The 22,704-nt window shown below is 39.0% G+C and overlaps 1 protein-coding gene across 2 annotated transcripts in view; it reads right to left on the bottom strand.

Moving 5' to 3' along the window:
• The window catches only part of camkk1a (calcium/calmodulin-dependent protein kinase kinase 1, alpha a), a 105,917-nt gene that overhangs the window by 9,483 nt on the left and 73,730 nt on the right, over positions 1 to 22,704 (bottom strand). For both annotated transcript variants that reach the window (XM_053618727.1, XM_053618729.1), the window contains exons 7-15: positions 22,271 to 22,307; positions 20,482 to 20,503; positions 17,478 to 17,566; positions 10,388 to 10,587; positions 5,134 to 5,187; positions 4,908 to 4,981; positions 3,341 to 3,428; positions 1,761 to 1,889; positions 398 to 501 (exon numbers count right to left, since the gene is read on the bottom strand). In XM_053618727.1, coding sequence (XP_053474702.1) covers positions 398 to 501; positions 1,761 to 1,889; positions 3,341 to 3,428; positions 4,908 to 4,981; positions 5,134 to 5,187; positions 10,388 to 10,587; positions 17,478 to 17,566; positions 20,482 to 20,503; positions 22,271 to 22,307 — 797 coding nt within the window. The remainder of the gene's footprint in view (positions 1 to 397; positions 502 to 1,760; positions 1,890 to 3,340; positions 3,429 to 4,907; positions 4,982 to 5,133; positions 5,188 to 10,387; positions 10,588 to 17,477; positions 17,567 to 20,481; positions 20,504 to 22,270; positions 22,308 to 22,704) is intronic.

Raw genomic sequence — 22,704 nt, 5'->3', positions numbered from 1 at the left:
TTCCAAACCCCACATTCGCTTTCATGATTTTGTCAGTTTACTGTTTTATCCTGAACGCGGTGCTCAGAACTCAAAAGTTCAGTAGCGTGCTTTGAGTGTCAACTAAAACTATGTCATGTAACACATCAGCCATCCACTGGGTTGAGTTTCAGGAAAACTGAAGAAAAAAAAAGAAAAAAAGAACAAACACACCAGACACAAAAGGACCCTCTATTTCAGTAGTGCGCTGTTAGACAGTATACATTTTTCACACCATTCCATCTTTAGTAGTGAAGGAACAAACGGATGCCGCAGGTTGATTTTGACAGATCACTCGAATGGTAACTTGTTACCGAGTGACTGTCAAGGCCAGTAATGAAAGAGAGTGCAGAAGTATGAAGTGCTGTGCTAAACTCACATGAGCAGGCTGCCCGGGGCAGACATGGACCTTTCCTCCCTCCTGCTGGGACACTCGAAAGGGTTCCCGAAAGAGCGCTTCCGCAGCATGGCCTTCACAAGGATCTATTCCCCAAACACACAAAGAGTGATAACAGGAGCATGAAAAAGAGAAAAGGGTACTCCAGGGGTCTAGTATTTGCTTTGTTTTCTATACAATTGTTAAAATTGCTGCTCATAAGAGAACCTGAAATCTAAAAAATGTCACCAAAATACTCATAAAAAGTACACTTTTGGCATAATATTTGGCATATCACTGAAGAAAAAAAAAAAAGCAATAAAGACTGACTATGGTGACATTTCCAAATGAAAAAGGACAGAGAGTCTGTGTTACAGTCTCTCCATGGCTACATCCCAAACTGTACACTACTGTAGCAGGTCATGTGGTAACTTTAACCCTATTTCACTTATCCTAACCCTCAGGGGCAGTGAGAATCCCCTGGACACTTTCAATGCTGTGACCTTTCACAAAGACATAAAGTGACATACAGCTGTCGTACAGACATCTTTCCCTTTCTTCTTCTCGACTCGCACTCATCGGACCACACGGACACTATATGGAGTTATGTGTAGCAGCTGTGTGTAGCAATTTGTGATCATCGGCAGAGCTACAGGGGGCCTGTCTTTCTAAGCTACCAATAATTTCTCCTCATCTCTTCTGCCATGGTAAATGCCTTTTTATAATGTATGTCTGAAAGCGCTCTTTTGCACAGCACCAGTCACGACGAAATTCAACACATTTTCTTCATGTAGCAGTGGTGGCTTAGCGGTTAAGGCTCTGGGTTACTGATCGGAAGGTCGGGGGTTCAAGCCCCAGCACTGCCAAGCTGCCACTGTTGGGCCCTTGAGCAAGGCCCTTAACCGTCCCTGCTCCAGGGGCGCTGTATCATGGCTGACCCTGCGCCCGGACCCAACATCCTGACAGGCTGGGGTATGCGAAGAAAACAATTTCACTGTGTTCTACTGTATATATGACCAATAAAGACTCATTATCTTTATGTAATAATCGTATTAATCACTGCACATTTGGTTTAATTGAACAACATGGCTTCCCCGTTCATATTCAGCATCTCATAAAATAGCACTTGATCCAGCACATCATATTATTTTGTATTTTTATCTTTATAAGTACGCCGACAGTTGGAATATACTACATGTCTTGAGGTAAGACATGATACATGTCTTATCGTAGCCATTAGATACTAAATCAAGGTCATGAGATCAAAATATGTTATTAAGATGCTGTTTTTAAAAGGGATAAAACTACTAAATTAGAATATTAAGCATATTCTTATTTCTTTGAGCATATTTACAGCATCACTTACCACAGCAGACAGACTGGGAATAAATTTGACCGAGTTCTGAATCTCCTCTTCTGTGACCTCTACTACAGTGCAATGTTCCTCTTCCAAAGGCAACGGGTCAGTGCCATCCTGCGTGACCCAGGAGTCCAGCTATAGGCACACACAAATACAATACAGATCAATGCATATGGGACCTCTTCTGGTGACTGATTAGCTAGACAGCAGCATACGGTACCAATTTAAAGCAACACAACAGCACAGCGTACAGTAACAATGTATAATAAACGTCTATGGTACAGAAGGTCACTGATTGGTAAAGATCCACTCAAATCAGAATATTTTAAATCCAAGTAAAAAGTCTGAATCTCCTCTCTATGGAGCTTTTCAAATGATAAGAAAAAGTGTAAATTAGCCAAACGTAACCCCAGGTGTGTTCTTGTGGGTGGTTTCGCTGATTAGAATGCAGAGGGAAAAAAAATAGAGATCATATTAAAAAGGTTTTGAAATAAAAGTATACTAAAATGTTTTGAAAGTAAGTCATTTAAATCCCATGTGGCTAAAGAGGAAAAGCAGAGCTCTACAAATTGTCTCCAGGGTTACTCCAGGGAGTCCTGCTTTAATGGAACATTTCACATTTTGGCAACTTCACTGTCGACACGCTCTCATACAAAGATGGCAGATGGGAGTTTTAAAAAACGGAAGCGCATTCTCCACTTCTGACTAATTACAAGACAAATCGATTCACAGTTATAATCTGACACCTCTGCAGCTCATTGTGCAGAGGTGCAAGAGATGTGCACTAGTGTAATGTTCAAGCACATTCAGCTTCCCGTTTGGGGTGTTAAACACACACAGTATTGTTGTGTCCGAGGCGAGGTGGCAACGTGTAATTCCCCGCCTACAGCCGGTAAAAGCCACAGAAACACCCCCTCCCCCCATCCTGCAATTTCAACTTCAGCATAGCAGCACACACTGTGAACAGTGTAAAGTGCACCGCCTCCACTTTTACATTGGTTTATTGCAGTATTGGCTTTAGATCGTTTAATATACGGACACAGTACTTGGTTAAATCCATAACACTGACCATACTAATCACCGTTTTGAAAAGTTAATCAACATTAGAGTTATCACTAATGTGAGCCGGTCCGCTTTTGTTGCTGTGCTGGAATTTCAGTACAAAAAGTTGAATGAATGTTTCAAGGTCAATGTAGAAGACAAGTGCCAGTAGCCACTCAGGCCTACAGCTGTACAAGTGCAGGTAAAGTAGCTTTTTATGAGCTTTACATGCTCTGACAAAGCAAACAGAAGACACACTTTCACAGAGGTGTCTATATATTTTTTTTTTTCCACTTTGCATATCGAACGTGCCACGGTGGGAAAATGACATAATTACAACTTGCAAGTTACCACATACAAGGCAACACAAACACAGCATATGCTGTATATTCAGTGGAATACTCCAGTATTTGAGTTCATATGAAGTAGATTTCATATGAAGCATCCTAATGTTTTTCCCTCCAAGTACTTCTGAATAAACAACTGAAAACACCTACTTCTCAAAATCCGCCATAATCCGTCATGTTGTTCTCGTATTAGCTCACCTTAATCTGAGGAATGGTTATCCTGGTGTTAGGGTCCTTGTCCAGCATTTTCAGGATCAGATTCTTCAGGCCTTCACTGATAGTTGGTCTGAATGAAATAAACACTTATAAATAAGAGGATTATCATCACATGGGTTCACGTTCAAACTTCATAAGTCACGCCATATGAGATGTTAAACAAGTGAGCAGGTCTAAAGTGAAAGAGTCTTTCAAAGAGGACTTTCCTTTGAGTTGAAGATACAAGAGAAGACTGTAACAAGTTTTTAAGTGGAACATGATGCCATTATGTTGTAACAAGGAAACACAGCCTCATATCATCACACAGCCTCCACCAGTCCTAACACTGGGGATTAGTTTCTTTTCTGTATAATTAGCCGCCTTTGTTATTTATTTATTTATTTGTTGTTGTTGTTTGTTTGTTTTTTTTTTTACACCAAACCAGCCTTAAGTGTTTGTTGTCAAAAATCATCTATGCATAAACGCTGGTTCCAGTAGCATATAACAATTTTTTTTACCTCACAAATCTTCCTCCTCAGTATAATGAAGCAAAACACACTGGCATCCTCTTCTAGCCAGATTCTTTATAGCTCTGGTTGCTTAAAATTCTTACTTATTGCCCAAACAATGAACATAGGCATTTTTCAGCATGTAACTTCTTTCCTAGCTATTGCCAGATTTGCTTCAGTTATGTTTGGTGCTCAGGTTATTTCTGAGGATGCTAACAATTGTGATATTTGGTTACAATAGTGTACATTAAAAATGATTTAAGCTACATAACTGGACCTTAAGAACCACTGTTATGCCTGTAAGTATTATTCGGCAGCTTAGAAAATAGCATCTCATTTATTTATCCTTTTTATTTTTTCTGAATAGAGAATATGTCTGTAGTTATGCCTGGGGTCTGAATACCAATGTACACATTAAATCCTCACTATGTGTGCCTAAGAAATGTCATTTAAAAAATATATATATTCACCTCTTTAAGAACTTCTTAAATGTCTCACATTCCACATAGAGTCTCTATGGTTTCACATGAAGACTCACAGTCTAAAGTGCCTTACCATCAGCATACAGCAAGTGTGCGTATCTGTGTGTAGGTGTAAGAGGTTCTCAAGAAAGTGCTTTCATTAGCTGGTGGCAACCTGTCCAATCACACACTCAAGCTGCCAATCATCCTGATAGTCCCCCGGTCTCACAAAAAAACAAAAAAACATTCATAACACACTCCCACTGATGATTGAAAGACCTCAAAAACTTGGTTTATATGAAGAAACGAATGGAGACATGGAGACTTGTTGGAAAGCCTCTCAGCTGTTCTCTTTAATTCTCTGCCTGTGCTGACAAGGGAGACATTTTACCACGAATAAAGGCTTTCGTTACTCATTCACATCTCCGTAACCCTCCCTCCACACCCAAGATTTATATTCCTGCAGCCTTAATGATGCCGCGTTCAATTTTACCTCACAACCTCAGAGCAGTTAGAACTCATGAATCATCCATCTCACTGTCCCTCTGCGTCTCTATCTGATGGATTACAAACAGGTGGAGATCGGAAAGAGAAACTCACGTCTCGGGGAACTCCACAGGCTTGCTCCTGATTTTGTTATGCAGAGCCAGGATGTACTCATCGATAAAAGGACACTGGGGAGAGAGAAAGGGAGAGGCTATTAGGCATAACCTCACCTATAAATCCAAGATGAAATCAAGAACGTCCTGTGCAGAAATCCAACACAGTACACGCTGTTTATTTCTTTTGAGCATTATAAAAATCGTCCTTCTCACTGAGGTCTTACCTTCCCAAACACAAAGCAGTAAAGTGTCACTCCCATTGCCCACACGTCAAGAGCCTGCAACAGAGTAGAGTCACTGGCGTTACATAGAAGGCAATTTACAACACACATTACACGATCTCTGTTTAGAGAAATCAGTACCATAGTGCTGTATTCAGAATTAAGCTCACGGAGCGAGGATTTAATGCTGAAATTGGACACATTGTTATTCGGAACCAATACATAACTACAGACTTGAGCTATATTCAGATAACTGTGAGTTGAGAACTGCATTCCTAGGCCAGAGTTTGAGCTTGTGATTCTGACCTTTTTCCTTGTGTGATATCAGCTTGATTCAGATTGTATCAGGAGCAGATTGAAGTCCAGCACCAGTCTGATAGTTTCACATAACCACAATACAATGTTCTCCACTAATATTGGCACCCTTGGTAAATATGAGCAAAGGCGGCTGTAAAAAATTGTCTTTATTGTTTAAACTTTTGATCTTTTGTTTAAAAAAAAATCTGACCCCAAGAGGCAACTAACTTCTGCAATTCTCCAGCTGTGCTCCTTGGAGATTTTTTGGCCACTCGAACCATCCTCTTCAGTGTGTTGAGAAAATACAGACAAGAGCCCTCTTCCAGGTTGATTCATAACATTTCCAGTTGACTGGATCTTCTTAATTATTGCCCTGATGGTGGAAATGGGCATTTTCAATGCTTGTGCTATTTTCTTATAGCCACTTTCCCATTTTGTGAAGCTCAACAACCTTTTGCCACACATCACAGCAATATTCCTTGGTCTTACCCATTGTTATGAATGACTAAGGGAATTTGGCCTATGTGTTACCTCATATTTATACCCCTGTGAAACAGGAAGTCATGGTTGAACAAGTTCCTCTTCCTAGTCACCCAGGTGTACTAAAAAAAGTAAAAGATCAATGTAAATATACTTCAAATATATTTTTCTCATATGTATTCATGGGGTGCCAGTAATTGTTGCACACCTATATTTAACAAATATATTTTTTGTTTGATAAACTTGTGTTTTGTTTGCAATTGTTTGATATCCATGAGAGCAGAGTATTTTTGTACATTTTTTAACAAAAGCTCAAAAGGTTAAACAATAAAGACTATTTTTTCACAGCCTTCTATTCTCAAATTTACCAAGGGTGCCGATATTAGTGGAGGGCACTGTATGTCACACGACAATGTATGTATATGGGTGTAAATACACACACAAAAAAATTCCATTTGTGATCCTGGTCAGCTTATCCTTCAAACCTCTTTCTTATGTTACATCATATTATATTTGACAGTAAATAAAAAAATCTACTATCTACATATCTACTACTTTAGTCTGCATTTTTCAGGTTTAAAGGAAAGTGCTGGTGTTTAAAGGCAGCGGCGGTCTAGATGCTAATGAAAACCCTGTCTCGAACACGCGAGTTAAATCTGGCAACCTCAGACATGTAAACTACATGTAATTTAAAATGTTCGTAATTTTAGCATTCATATTCATATAAATAGAGAGCATGTCCATAACACAACTCTGAATAGGGGTAACTTTCCTCTACAAAAATACTGACACTTTCAGACCCAAGTTGCCAATCTGTATACATGCGCTGCTTGTTGTTTTGTATTAGTAAGAGTGCTGAATTAGAGGCTAAATGCAAGAATAATGTAGATTCTCTTTCTCTCTGCAAAGTTTTTTCTTCCTACAGATTTTCAGTCGACATTGAGAGCATCTGGTCCTGAACCCTTTCATCCTCCAAACACATGGGTCTGTCTGAATGACTGAGTATCTGCCTGAGTCTCTGAAGGCACAGCTAAATCAGTCTAGCCTTGCTGGAGTCGAACAGCGAAAGGATGTGTGTATATCCGAGATCTAATGGTTCAGCCGGTACACTCGCTGGAAGTAATAGCTCTTCTCCATCAGATAATGAGGTAAATAATCCCAATCCAGAGCTACTGAATCTTGTCAAGTAACTGCTTTCCACTGCATTATGTTACCTGTGAAAGCAGGATGTTGTCAGGTAAATACTAGCACAATGGAAGCTCTAGGAATTCTGATTTACCTTTTACATTGTACTCAGTATTTGGTTTTATGTAACAAGACATAAAAGTATCAAATTAGAAAAAAAGTCCCAGGTTCCCTGTTGTACGCAAAGGAAATAAATGGGAGTTCAATACTGTGTGGTAGAAAAGCCATTTAAGCTAGGTAATGTTTTTTTTTGTGGGGGGTTTTTCTCCTTTTTTCAAAATGGCAGTAGTTTGACCAATCAATGGTCCTTCATTATTTCTAGCTTCACTCATATGTACTTGTTCAATTCTCTGGATATCCTGTCAAGATGGAAGCATACAGGATCAGTCACACATTGTTGATTATTTTCCTATAACAGCATGTCCTCTTATGTCATAGCAATTTACCAAGAATTACAATTTATTTATTTATTTAAAAAACGGCATTTTGTTCGTTTGTAGATACATTTAATATTGTCCGCGAAAAAAGTTAATTCCTGTTATCACTTAAATTATAACAGCTAAAATGACTGCGCTGTTCTCTAGGTGGAAAGGACGGCTGTACTCTCTGCCGCTGTCGATCTGAGCAATACTAGTCGAATCACATCGGCGCTGAATCATACTGCACCAGCTCCACAGCGAATTGAAGTGCTTCGAGTTGTTACATGTTTAATGTTATCGTTTCTGAATCATATCACTACAATACATGTATCATGGATACATGAATCATATCATCTGAAAGAAGGAAATTCACACCACTAATTTCAACAGGAAAACAGGATGTTTTTGTTATATCTACAGTTTCTGGGAGTATGTTTACATTACACCATACCAGGTAGAGAAGAAACACCAGTATGGTGGTTAATTGCCTTTATAATATTTTGTATATAATGACATCATCAGCAAACTAAAGTGAGTCTCTAATATGGAATTCTATTATATAGTACAGAAAACTCTCTATGTTGACACTGGAGACACGGACATCCCCAAAATTCCAGGTTTACAGCTACAGTATGGATCATGTGACCTTATGCGGCTGTCATGCTGTCACTGGGAAATGTGCAAGAGCTTGTGTATAAACTTGGTGACCTTTTAAACATGGGCTACAGTATATTTTTCAGAACAAGGAGTATGTAAAAGACAAACACACACACACACACACACACACACACACACACACACACACAGGAGTCAAACATGCAGTGTATAGCAAATATATAATAAACCAACTACGGGGTTTATCAGTAAATCTGCAGTGCAGCAGATATCGCTGTTTTAATCAGTATGCGTGACGCAACACTGAGAATTTTCTAGAACAGATCCAGTCTCTTAACTGCTAGCAGTCAGCACAAAGTCCATTACAAGTCCAAAAACACCATCAATTCCTTCCTATATATCGGATGCTTATCTCCGAACATGTGCAGTGATACACTTCTCAGCTTGCAGCTAGGTTACACTGGAGTGCTCCAGTATGCTGTTGCGCACATACAGAAAGGCCACTGACTGTTAATGCTAGTGCATGCTAGTCACCGGACTGTTCAGGGGCTTGGGGAAGGTGCCTTACAGAATTGTTTTATTGTTTAATTGAGTATATTGAGCACGGCACACACTTCTGTGCATTCTAACATCTCCATTAGCCTATCACGTTCGTCAGTGTCATTTTAGTGGTCGCTGTTCAAGTTAGTGGCCTGTAGCTTCTAGCCCACATACAGTACATTTCATAATGGCACAAAACACATTAAGACCCCATGTTGTACTGTAATGACTGTTATATAGTTCACATACATGACTTACAAACTGCTGTGTCCATGCTCAAGATAAAAATACGGCAACAGACGGAGGCAAAATAGTCATTATAGTACAATAGGGGTCTTATTCTGTTTTGCACCATTGTGTGTGTGTGTGTGTGTGTGTGTGTGTGTGTGTGGGAGGGGGGGTATTTAGAGACTGTATCAGATTTGTGCCAACCTTTACACATTTTGTGTACGAGCTCTGCATTTTTTAAATCTAACTATTTTAAAATGAACTACAGTATCACTCAAAAAATATGTCGTCTTCATTTTACATAATATAAAGATCAGACGCGCCAATCAATATTAGGGCAGGTGTTCTGAACTCTCCGACAATAAACCTTTCTAGCAGTACACTGCCATCGACTTTTCGAACATGCTCAATCAGCATAAACAAATGAATTATTTTATCGCCGCGAGTCTGTTATAGGATTAGTCAGGACACTGTTGGGTTTCTGTGTGTAGAGTATCTTGACTCTGGATTTTATCTGCTGGTGTGCAGGGTGATGGGAAAGCGGAGGAGTGTGAGCCCCATGCTGGGCAAACAATTCACACCTCTACACAATAACATTGGTACAGAGATAAAACGGACAGTACAACTAAAGCTTTTTGGACAGTGAAACACCGTACAAAACTGCCCCAATAAGATTAGCCATTAAACTACCGTGGCACGTGACATCACAAATAAATCTGATGCTGAACATGGGCTAAAACAGGCACAAATTCCATTTTTTGGCCTTTGAAAGCCCTGCCCCATTTCACATTAGTAATATTTTTTCATACTGGTACTCGTGGCGCTTGCAAGATGCACTGACAATAGACATCAATTAACTATTTTTATATGCCACGGATGCCATATAAAACGTTCAGCCCAAAATAGTCAAAAAAAAACAGAAAAAAAACCCCCATTCCATTCAAAAAAATATGACCAAAAACATAATATTATGCTTATGGTAATGATTGTTGGACAGTAACGAAATGACTGTAAATAATAGACAGTACAAATACTGTTTGTTTGCTTTGCTATCCTGCTTCGGTCTGTGCTCAGACATGTTCGAGCAGGTTGAGCAGCAGATGAACAATGAAAATGTTGGCCGTGTGCAACCATTTCGTGTTTTTTTTGTGTGGACCATTTTCTACAGTCAACATTACTGTCAGAGATGCTATTATAGAAGATTAATCGACATCTTCTGACCATTCAGAATCGAGAACTCAACAGCATCGTGCTATAAAGTGGTATATGTAACTGTTCTTTGAAATTATAACCTGGCTTGGTGTATCATTCCTGTGTCTTGTATCAATATCGCAAGTTCTCGTCATAGCAAACGCATCGTCAGTATTATGTATGTACTAGTTATGATTCATAAAACAGACTGATGAACAATATTGACATTCTAGAGTCTTTCCACGGATAATGGACAGTATTTTGATATAATAGGAACGTTAATACACAGCTAAGTTGTTTACCTTTCCGCTAAAGCTCTTGCGGTTGTCAGACAGAGTCTCTGGGGCCATGAAAGCCGGTGTCCCTGCAGTGCTGGAGAGCAAGGCATCGTTACCCTCAAACTGGTTACTAACACCAAAATCGGCAATCTTCACATGGCCGTCATCTCCAAGCAACAGATTTGAGGGCTTGATGTCCCGGTGGACGATCTTCTGATAGTGCACTGAAGAAGAGAGGAAAAGCAGACAAAACAGACACTTATTAAAGATTTGTTTGTAATGCAATATGGGTGCAATTAGATATTTGCACACTCTAATATAAATTAGAAGTATTTTACATCACCGCAAAATAACATTGCAAAGCATTACATAACGTGCTTAAGCCATATCATCTGCAGAGGGTGCGTTTGATGATTTTGAGGGTCACTTGAAAGGTCAATGGGGTCCACAACCCACTCACATGAACACACATTAGAGCTGATTGGATAAGTCCTGTTTAAAGTGGGGAATCAAAAATAAGCTGAATGCAGATCAATCGCGTGTCCTTCAGCAAAATGTCACTTATGTTGGTTGCTGATTTGGCAAAAGCTAAGTCCCATGAGATAAGAGGCAATTAGTCAGGAATTTCAGGAAGCAGCCTGAAACCTCTAGTTTGGTTATGCTAGCCTGTATATAACAATATGATATTGTTTATGTCAGATGTTGATTTACTTTATACACTAGCTCTGATAGAAGTTCAAAGGCAAATCACAGGTTTATATCAGTGTGCACAACTGTAATTGTGAATATGGTGAAGTTTTCTGTGAGATTTTTTTTTTTTTTTAACAGTTTGATCGTCACAACACGTTTGTGGAAGTGTATCACGGTATGAACAAAGGAGATTTCTGAGGACCCCAGAGAAAGAGTTGTTGATGCTCATCAAGCTGGAAATGGTTACAAAACCATTTCTAAAGAGTTTGGACTCCACCAATCCACAGTCAGATAGACTGTGTACAAATGGAGGAAATTCAAGAGCATTGTTACTCTCCCCAGGAGTGGACAAGCCAGTAAAAAATGTGGAAAAAAGTTTTGTGGACGGATGAGACCAAAATAGAACTTTTTGGTTTAAATGAGAAGCGCTATGTTTGGAGAAAGGAAAACACTGCATTCCAGCATAAGAACCTAATCCCATCTGTGAAACATGTTGGTGGTAGCATCATGGTTTGGGACAGGATGGCCTGCCACCATTGATGGAACAATGAATTCTGAAGTATACCAGCAAATTCTAAAGGGAAATATCTGGACATCTGTTCGTGAACTGAATCCCAATAGAAAGCGGGCCATGCAGCAAAACAACAACCACAAGCACACAAGTCATTCTACCAAAGAATGGTTAAAGTTGTTAATGTTTTGTAATGGCCAAGTCAAAGTCCTGACCTTAATCCAGTAGAAATGTTGTGGAAGGACCTGAAGCAAGCAGTTCATGTGAGGAAACCCACCAACATCCCAGAGCTGAAGATGTACTGAGGGATGGGCTAAAATTCCTCGAAGCCGATGTGCAGCACTGATCAACACTTAATGGAAACGCTTAGTTGCAGTTATTGCTGCACAAGGGGGTCACACCAGATACTGAAAGCAAAGGTTCACATACTTTTGCCACTCACAGATATGTAATATTGGCTCATTTACCTCAATAAATAAATGACAAGCATTATATAAAATTCTGCTGTATAAGATCTATATTTGAACAAGTAATTTCCTTTTTCCTTCGCTTCCAGGCTTCAAAGTATCTGTTGTACATTTTACATGAATAACTATTAGAAACCACCATTTTTCACAGTTTTTTTTCTCTCCCCAAATGTGGCACTAGTAGCACTTATCAAAACTAAATGATGCTGATGACACACAACTAACACCTTCACACCTACACGTGAAAAGAACTATTTCTTTCTGTGAGAGCTTTACAGTGGAAAATGACTCCCCATGAAAACAGTAGGAGGATTGGGGCAATGACAATTGAAAACAGCATCAATATTGTGCCATGGAGCCACTGAACTGAACAGCTCCAAATTCTGAGTGGAAAATGTTTTATGAAAGTATACACATTAAAAGACAACAAATATAAAAACGATAAAAAGGCAATCTAAGCACCGCTATCCCGTCGTGCAGCTTACAGACCATGGCTAAGTTGAAGAAAGCACACAGCGCTATTCATTCGCTGTACGTTCACTATATTCCCTGGGGTACCTAACACGGAGCTAATGAAAACAGAGAGACCGTATCGCCGCAGTGTTCGGGTTTGGTTAAGGCGGATCCCTCCAACACGATCACACAGCTGCCCTAAACACACAGCAGCAATGAGAAATCACACATAGAGAGCTGGGGCGTGAGAGATGATGGGGTCATGTAACAGATATCGATCTCTTGCATAACATGGAAATGTAAAACGACACGGGAGGAGCAGGAGGAGGTTGAGCAGCAGGAGGTTGTATCAACATACAACGTGCACCTGTGGGAAAGGAGTACACACTTTTAAATACAATGTGCACAAAGAGTCATGGGCTTTCACAGCAGATAGCAGGCACAAGCAGCTGATCTCGGAGCAGAGAGTAATGAGAGCATTGTGCAATCCTGTCCGGGAGAAGCTTTAAACCTCCCGCAGAGAGGAGAGATGGGAAGAGCCGAGTAATTGAGTCAAACAGGCAGCATGTGGACATCTCAGAGTTTTTAGGTCATCATGATGCAGACGTGCTGAGAAACACAATAATGATGCAATGGAGCACATGCACGCTGGAGTAACCCTACAGAAACTCGCGGTCAGTCTCCATCAAGCACTAAGAGCATCACAGGATCCCAGGTGAAGATGGAAAGATAATGTGACAGTGTGTTTACATGGACAACAATAATCTGATATTAACCAGATTAAGACAACACTCTGATTAAGAAACTAGCATGTAAACAGCGATTTCTGATGACCTTAATCCGGCTAAAGTCATACTCGAAGTAAACACAAATCGAATTAAGACATGTGGAGTATTCATGTTTTAGTCGCATTATCGAAGTGCATAATAGACATGTACACGCCTTAGTCACACTATTAACGTCATGTGAGAGTTTTCACCGCATTGTGTGACAGGACACGCACACACAGCAGTGCTCAACTGTTTGACGGCAAACAAGAGAGCACGGCTGCGTCCCAAACCGCGTACTTGCCTGCTATATAGTAGGAGAAATACATGTATCTCAGCTACTATATAGACGGTAAGTACGTGGTTTGGGACGCAGCCCACGCCTTCAAGCAGTCGTCTATTTGCACTTACAGCATGGCAAATAATTAACTGCACTTGAAGCTTTCATGAAATGAAACACCCAAAACTGTATACGGTTCCATAATGAAGACGAGCTGTATGTTGATGCGTGAAATTCTGGAGGGAACGTCGGACGGCGTCGAGCGGTGACATTATGAGGTGTGCTGTTAATTGCTCTATGTTCTATAACATGTAAAACGGGAACATGAAATGAGTATTCTAAAAGCGACACATGTAAACACCTTAATCACAATATTGTCTTATTCAGAATAAGGTCAATAATTAGATTACTGCTGTCCATGTAAACGTAGTCACTGTCACTCAAATCCTTATTCTTGAGCATGTAGCTGCTATCACAAGCTATTGAGAACAAGACTACAACATTCAAATCTTCACATCACACGTCAATGTGGATGGTTTCATTACAGAAACCAAAATCGCACCAAAGTGACAAATGGCTAATCAGAAGCTTCTAAATTCATTACATCAATTTCTGGAAACTTCCAGACTGTTCGAGGAAATTAAATTTTTACCCACTGGAAATCTGAAATGGTGAATTAAAGCTAAAACAAATCTGTCTCGATTTGACCGTTTTTAAAATGACCTCTCATGTGAATAGGGTAGATGCCCTAACTGACTTGCCAAAAGAAATGTATGGTAACAAGAAATGTGTAGAGTTGTGAAACACTGAGATTAAATATCTTTAGTCTAGTTGTACAGATTGTAAAAGCATTCTTTATACAACTGTTACAAAATTAACAAAAGTGCATGTCCAGTCTGCAGTCCAGTTCATGTTCAGGTTGCATATAATAATCAACTGTATACAATTCATACAATACTGTTGATAAACCGACTTCTTTGTAGGTAATTTACTACAGTATAAAAAAACCTGAAGTGGCCGCTACGTATAATTAATTATACTTGGCAGCTCCTTCATTTTTAGTGACCAGTCACAGTCATGCCTTCCTGTTTTTTCTATTGGCTTACAGGTCAAAGTTCACCTATATAAGTCAGTGCAAAGCGAAAGTTAACTGGTGTCAGAAACAAATGCATCTTTCACATCCCACGTCCATTCACCTTCAATGAACTGGCTTTTATAATACTGAATTTTTTCATGTTTGATCAGGTGTAAAAGCAGAAAAGTGTTTTTTTTTTTTTAAGGTGTCTCCTGTATCATCATAGCAAATGGTCAAAAACTGTAAATGCTACGGATAAACTGCAGATGTGGGCACCTCTGTACCTTTATCAATAGCCAGAAGCTGTTTACTCCACTTGCTGAGAATCATGCTGGTTCATGACAGTCTTCTGACTAATTAATAATGAATTAATGAATTCATTCATTTAGCTAAATACGGTGGATTCAGAAAGTATCCAGTCCCCTTAACTTGTTGCAAACTTTACTGTGTTGTGGATTTGATTTTGAATGGATATAATTGCCATTTTTACCCATCAATCTCCACTTAATCACCCATAATGAGGAAGTGAAAACATGTTTTTAGAGATTTTCAAAAATTAATCAAAATCTGTTGCTCTGCCACTCCAAACTGTGATCAGGTACATCCTGTCTGCTTTAATTATCCTTGAGATGTGTCTAGAATTCAATTGGAGTCCACCTCTTGCAGTTTGAATTGATTGGACATAGTGTGCAGAGGCACACACCAGGGTCTATATGAGCCCACCATTAACACTGCATCGTCAGTAAAAAACAAAGAAACAAAAAACAAAAAGGCAAGCCATGAAGTCCAAAACTGACTGTGGATTTCCACAATCAAATTGTGGCAAAGCATAGATCACGGCAAGGATCTAAAACAATTCCTAAGACTTTGAGTGTTCCCAGGACCACAGTGGCCTCAATAATTGTGAAACGGAAAAAAGCTTGGCAGAATTTTGAAAAATCCTAGTATCTGGCCAAACTGAACATCCTGAAAGAAGGGTCTTCGTTGGTCTGGTATGTACGAAAGAATCCAACAGTCACTCTAAAAGAGCTCCAAAAGTCCAGATGCAGAGATGGAAGAACCTGTTGGCTGGACAACCACCTCTGCAGCACTCCATAAATCAGGCCTTCATGGAAGAGCAGCAAGATGGAAGCCACTGTTGAGTAAAACGCATATGACAGCATAAAGCACTCTGGCAACCACAAAAAAAGATTATATGGTCTGATAAAAGAAAATTTGAACTCTTTGGGCAGAACAGCAAAAAACAGGCACTGCACATCAGCTGGCTAATACCATCCCTACGGTGAAACATGGCATCATATATGGGGTGTTTCTCAGCGGCAGGGACAGAGAGACTGGTAAAAATTGAGGGACAGAATAATTCAGACAACTACATGAACATTCTTGAAGAAAACCTCCTACAGAGTGCAAGTAAACTCATCATACAGCTAAACCATAGAGGCTTTGGGGCAAGTCTCTGAATGTCCTTGAATGGCCCAGGCAAAGCCCAGACTTAAACCCCATCAAACATCTGTGGAGAGAACTAAAGTTCACAAACGCTCGCCATCCAATCTGACAGCGCTTGAGAGGATCTGCCATGAACCATGGGATAAACTGCCTAAATCCATGTGTGTAAAGCTTGTAGAGACGTATCCAAGAAGACTTGCTGCCAAAAGGGCTTCTAAAAATGATTGAATAAAGGGTCTGTATTCTTTTGTTTAAAAAGTGTTGACTGATGGGTAAAAATGTCACTTGTATCCATTCAAATCAAATCCACAACACAGTAAAGTTTACAACAAGTAAAGCGTTCTGAATTCGTCGTAACTTAAACATGTCATATTAAGTAAGTATTAAATAATATGTCAAAATAGTATGCCTAATAGGCAAGTATTGATTGTTATCACATTTTCAATCGTCCTGCTTTTCAATGTACCAACATGGCCAAGCAAAAATAAATAAATAAATGTACAATGCAACATTAAGTCCCCCCGCCCCCCCAGCTTAAAATAAATAAATAAATAAATTTCCAATTTGCTTATGCCCAAGTTAAAATGAAAATGCCATTACTGCCTCTAGCAGATCAGAACTGTATGTCAGATCAAACTAATCCGCACTCACAGGAAAGCCATTTAGAAGTTGTCATATGGGCCAAGCAGAAGAAGAGAGAACTCACACTGCCTCAAATATGTGACTGATACTAACGTCATGTCTGTAGATCCTCTGCCTGTGAGTGTTACCAAACGAGGTATGAAAACGACTTCTACTCTCAACGTCAGTGACTCACAGCGATTCTTGGTGGAGAAGAGGTATAGATTTGTGATTTATTATCTTATTACTATAGGTACCGCTAACCCAAAGGTCAGTGATCAGAGTTTTTCCTCAAACTCTTTCCTCATTAGTTAAAATGGACACCTTGATGTACCATGACACCAAAACAACAAACATGGAAAAGCGTCTGACAACTATATTTCCCAGAGGACTTCACCTTTACATAAGGGACAATGACTAAAAGTGTCCATGGAAAAGTTATGGAAAGCCTAGTAAGCTAGTGACCTTTAAGGCTTTGTTTTTCTAACCCATATCTTCATAAAGCAAGCCCACCAAGATGCCTCCATAAAAAAATATGTATGTATTCTTATTAGGATGGACACTGCATTTTAAACAGGCTAACATTTCATATTAAGAGTTTAAATCTGTATTTAGTTACGAGATTATTATTAAGTAGAAGCAAAGTTGTGTGGTGTAAACACACAAACACATTCCGAGGGGAAACGACGATGATCCTCCTCGTATAGCGAAACTCTCAGAGCTCCTTATTACGGACAGATCTGTGCACTGGGTAAGGTTTTTGATTAGTCTGTCTCTCACAGAAATTCCCAGATGATAACTCACAGTATTCGATGCCTAGGACAATATCTCTGAAGTAGAGACGGGCCTGCTCCTCAGTTAAAGGGTTGTCTGTAGGCACCTCCATCACTGGGCTGAAAAGAAAAAAGGTGAAAGATACAGTGAGAACTGCATGAATGAGGGTTTCAAGAGGTCTAAAGCCTGAAGAGTCTCATTACATGGAGAGGTTTAAAGGAGCCGTTTTAAATGTTAGAGCCCTCTGACTAGAGCCTGTGACTCAAATCGCAAAAAAAAATAAAAACACTGACAAGCCTCTCATTTCCACTCCTCCATCCGAGCCACTTGATTTAAACTAAACATGCCTCTTAATTTCAGATTAGCTTCATTCTGGAGGTGAGGCTAAATAAACAGAAGACTGAAATGAAGAAACTAGCTTGATTATATGACAACATGGACTCTTTCACAATCTTTCTAAAGTTTACATTTGTAAAATTATATGAAAATAGAAGAGAACACTGAAAGACCTGTTCTGGCCCACGTAGGGAATATAATTTCAAATGTATTTACTTAATTTCATTTGCATTGTAAATTATTTATTAACAGGAACATGACTGGGAATGAGCATCCAACGTGGACCTAATAAAAAAAATAAATAAAAGACAGCCTTAAAAATTTCCCAAAAACATTTTTTTTCCACCTTGTACCTGAATTATAAAAGATGATAAAACAAAGAGTTATATAAAAGTGACTCACAAATCCCGCCCCACATGCATCGCCATTCCTTTCATATCCTACAGCCCCATGCTGCCCAAAGGCCAAACTAATTCAGCTAGTTGTGGTGGTAATGGACCATTTTGTAATTATACAAAGTTAAAAAAAACAACAAAAAAAAACACAAACAACAAAGGAGAGAAAAAAAAACCTCTAATCTTGGCCTCTTTGTGGAAGAAAGATGCAGAAAACCGAGCAAGATTAAATAATACGCTTTCCCTTTCCCTGCAGCGTAGTGTAGCCGATAAGGCTGGTAAAGGTGGCTTTCAATTACAACAAAATGTCACATTTGAAAAAGAATAGACTTGTAGGGTAAACTGGGATACTGCTTGCCCTTTAAAGCTGCGACTTGGACAAAATTGCAGTTATAGTTCACATACTGCAAAATGGCAACGACATTTAAATGGCTTTAAAGTGGTTAAGCTTTCTATAATGTGCTTAAGGGTAGTGTTTACATGGCTACATGACACCTACATACTGACATAAAGCTGCATAAATATTTATCCAGGCTTATTTGAATTGGCAAATGAGTTGATGGTTGAAGTCCATTTTAATGTCAGATTGACAGTAACAACATCCATGTGACACACAAGTGATATACCCAAGTTTTGCTGGAATAAGGTTGTGTTGTGATGCTTTCTGGATTGACATTCATTAGAACGTTGTCACAAGTGACTTTGTAGCTTAGTGTATTTCTGGTATGTCGGAGTCACATGCACAATGGTGATGTGACACATCAAAGATCAAAACCAAACTTACACTAATTTAGGGTAACAGAAAATATACATAAGACTGTCAATGCCAAATGTCTGGTGGTTACCGTAAAATCTTGAATATGCAGTACATGTGCACTCTAGTTTCTAATGAAGCATGCTTGGCCGTGCTGTTTGAAAGCGTCTGTGCTGTCCGGTGTAGGAAATCAAATGGCATTTTAATCACTTTCTAATTATAATTACCATAACATTTTTGTAAAGGATTAGATTCGTACAGAAGTCCAGAAAAGCCACGTGTTATTTCTTTTTTTTCTTTCTTGATAACAGCAATTGTTTAGTCGAGATCATAACTTTTGTGATCAAATTTTTCTCATGTGTCGAAATGCATTATTGGGCATGCATGCATCCATGCATCCAATCCACCCATGCATCCATCCATCTATGCATTCATCCATCCATCCATGCATCCATCCATCCATCCATCTATGCATTCATTCATCCATCCATCCATATGTCTGTCAGTGCTAGACCATTTCCACATGAGTGTCAGTCACTATAGTGATGCTGAACGAATGCTCAGTTTCATTGCCAGTCCATTCGAGGGACTGGCATGTCTCCATTGTTAGTTTTTTAGTTAGTTATTTAGAGAGATATATAAATGTACATTATTGATCCCAAAGTGGTAATTTGGGAAAAACACAGTTGAGCACCACATAGTCACCTAAGCTCAGGACCAAACCTACAACCTCAAAGACTGTAAATCTACCACTGTACCAGCTGCTTTCTGTTAAGGTGCTTCCTGATGTATGCCCAGTAATGCATTTCAACATATGAGAAAAATAAGTCTAGGTATGAGAAAAATGTTTTACTTAACAGCTTTTGTTATGAGGAGATCATGAGAAAAACAAGTCGTGATCTCAAGAAAACAACATTTGTTATCTTGAGACCACTAAATAAATAAATACATAACGCATGACCTTTCTGGACTTCCACAGATTTGACATGCTTTTTTTTCCCCCCAATCAGATTTTTTTTCTATTTTAGCCAAAAAAACATTTGACTATTTTCCATAGAAGGTTTTCTGTGGTATCCCTAATAAATATAATGAACTGATGTTGACTACATATCTGTCTAAAGTCAAACAAACAGCACCATCCCTTTTATATCTTTCAAGCTGGAAACTCGAGCTGAGATGAGAGCCTCGTGAAGTTTTTTACTGATTTGAGATGAAAGGGGCGGGGCTTTCAGGGGTGTCAGTTAATATCGGAGAGTTCAAAACACCTGCGCAACTGTCAATCACTCCGGATTCTTATGTGCAAAATGTGTAAAGGTTGGAAAGGCCGTCAACGCCAAAAACCATCTAATAATAATAATAAAAAATGAGTGCCTCATAAATGTATTTGAATTGAGGGAGCAGAAAGGGAAAAAAAAGCGGGAGAATGACTAAGCTGAGTAATGACACATATGCCAGAGAGGACAGGCACAAATGGAGGGATGGAGAGATGGAAAGGGAAACACACCAAGACTTCAATTACGGGAGAGGAGAGGAGGCAAAGAGTACTCACCCTTTCTGCATTAGCTCAAACACTGCAAAGAGAGAGAGAGACAGAGAGAGAGAGAGAGAGAGAGAGAGAGAGAGAGTATCAGCTAAACACTACACAAAGAACAAACATAACTGATTTTTTCCCCACAGAAATCCTAAATCCCAATTCATTTTTCATACTGTGTAAATTTTACTTAGGTGTCAGTAGTTCAATAGTTTGTTCAATGTTTGTAGTTACAAGAGTGAGATATTTGGACTTGATATTTTTTCTGAAACATCTTATGGTCTTTGGTTCAGGTGGTAGAAAGGGCTATCCACTAAAGGACAACAAAGGGTAGGCAGTTCTATTCCCGGCCCACGTGACTCCACATGTCCCAAGTGTCCTTGGGCAAGACACTGAACCCCAAGTTGCTCCCGATGGCAAGTTAGCGTCTTGCATGGCAGCTCTGCTACCATTGGTGTATGAGAATGGGTGAATGAGAACCAGTGTAACTGCTAAGGTTAAAAAAGTGCTATATAAGTGCATTTACCATTTAGTGACTGAAGACATACAAGTTTAAATCCAAAATCTACCAGAGATCCACAATGAGAACCCGTAACCCTCTACTGCTCAGCTTGTATTGTGTTTTATTTACTAGCTGATTTAGTTCAAAGTGACTCCCAAACAAATAAATATAGAAAGTAGATTTAAGTGAGGAACAAAACGTGACATGATATGCTATTATAGGAAAATAATTAACTCTGGTATGGTGTGAAATTTCCCCAAAGTGTTTTATTCCTCTTACACCACAGCAATTTGCCAAACGTCATGATTTTTGAAAACTATTTATAGATATATTAAATGGTATGGAATTCCCACATTACAGTACATTATATTATAGCAGCTATAAACAGTTGTTCCCTCACCAGCTTTTCATACTAACAAGAAACTAGAAAGCGCAAAGTCCTCTGTCTTGTTGCATAAAACGTACTGACTGTTACAGTGCAAAGCACTGACACTGGAGACTCCTTCCATCAATGTTAAAGAAAAGTCTTCATAAAGAAGGCTTCACCATATCAACGAATATAGGTTTTCCGGTGTGTAATAATATATTATTTATAATATATTATTTTGAACCATTTATCATCATGCTTAGATTATGTGGCGCGTCTATAATACAAGTCCCTGCGATGATGCTTTACTATAGAAACAATAACGTATTAGAACGAGCACATTAACACTAACCTATGATTTGCATTATAGTCAGTACTACAGTCAGACCAGAGGTTCTGGAAAATAAATCAGTATAAAGAATTCAACAGCGCTGTGGTATTATCTACAAACACAGTAGCTTTGTCTTTTATTAGCTGGTGTAAATGCATCATGAATGCGCACTCCATAACAAGACAACTGCAACTCGTCAGAAGCTAATCAGATCACTTTCTGTGAGTCACGTCGTCAGACTATGGAGTCCTCCATTCTATCTTGTGTGCTGTGTTTTGCTAAATTATTAGGTTTGAGATCTCTCCCTGTAATACGAGTTATGCATGGCTCATGGCACTGCTGTAACTCAAACCCAAATACCACCAGTCAGAAACAATAAAATACAGGAAAAAACGTCAAAAAGTGACTCTTACGCCTCATTTCAGGCCTATATATATATATATATATATATATATATATATATATATATATATATATATATATATATATATATATATAAACAAATCAGTGACAAATTCATGGCAAAAGCATTGACTGCTTGCGAGTTGTGCGGAAGTTAAATCATGTGAATGATGACAGTTTTATAGCTGAAGAACCTCATTCGTACCCATGTGCAGGTTGTCCTCGGCTGGGTCGTCCAGGACCTGAAAAAGAAATGGTATGTGGATCAGAAACTCTCAGAAGCCCTGCTGTGCTCCAGTGGTGTTCATATCCATGTCGAAGAGACACTCGCTACGACCTAGAACTCCACAAACTAGATTATACGTACAGTACAAGTAAGACACGCGTGAATAAAAGAAGAAACAAACCACGTCCCCAGTGGACGAGGTTTATTATCTCGTCAGATTGTTTCTACAGTTATTACTGAAGCTTCAAACCAACATGGTCATGCACAAAGTGTGTGATTTATTAATTTTTTTTTTTTTTTTACACAAATAACGCATACAGAAAGGTGAGTAAAATGTGCAGTAGAAAAGTGAAATGTACAAAGTTAAATTAAACAAAACGAACTATTACTAACTAGTAATAGACAAGGGGACG

Source organism: Ictalurus furcatus, chromosome 28, assembly GCF_023375685.1.
Source record: "Ictalurus furcatus strain D&B chromosome 28, Billie_1.0, whole genome shotgun sequence".
NCBI lineage: Eukaryota > Metazoa > Chordata > Actinopteri > Siluriformes > Ictaluridae > Ictalurus > Ictalurus furcatus.
This window is presented reverse-complemented; position numbering and strand designations above follow the sequence as displayed.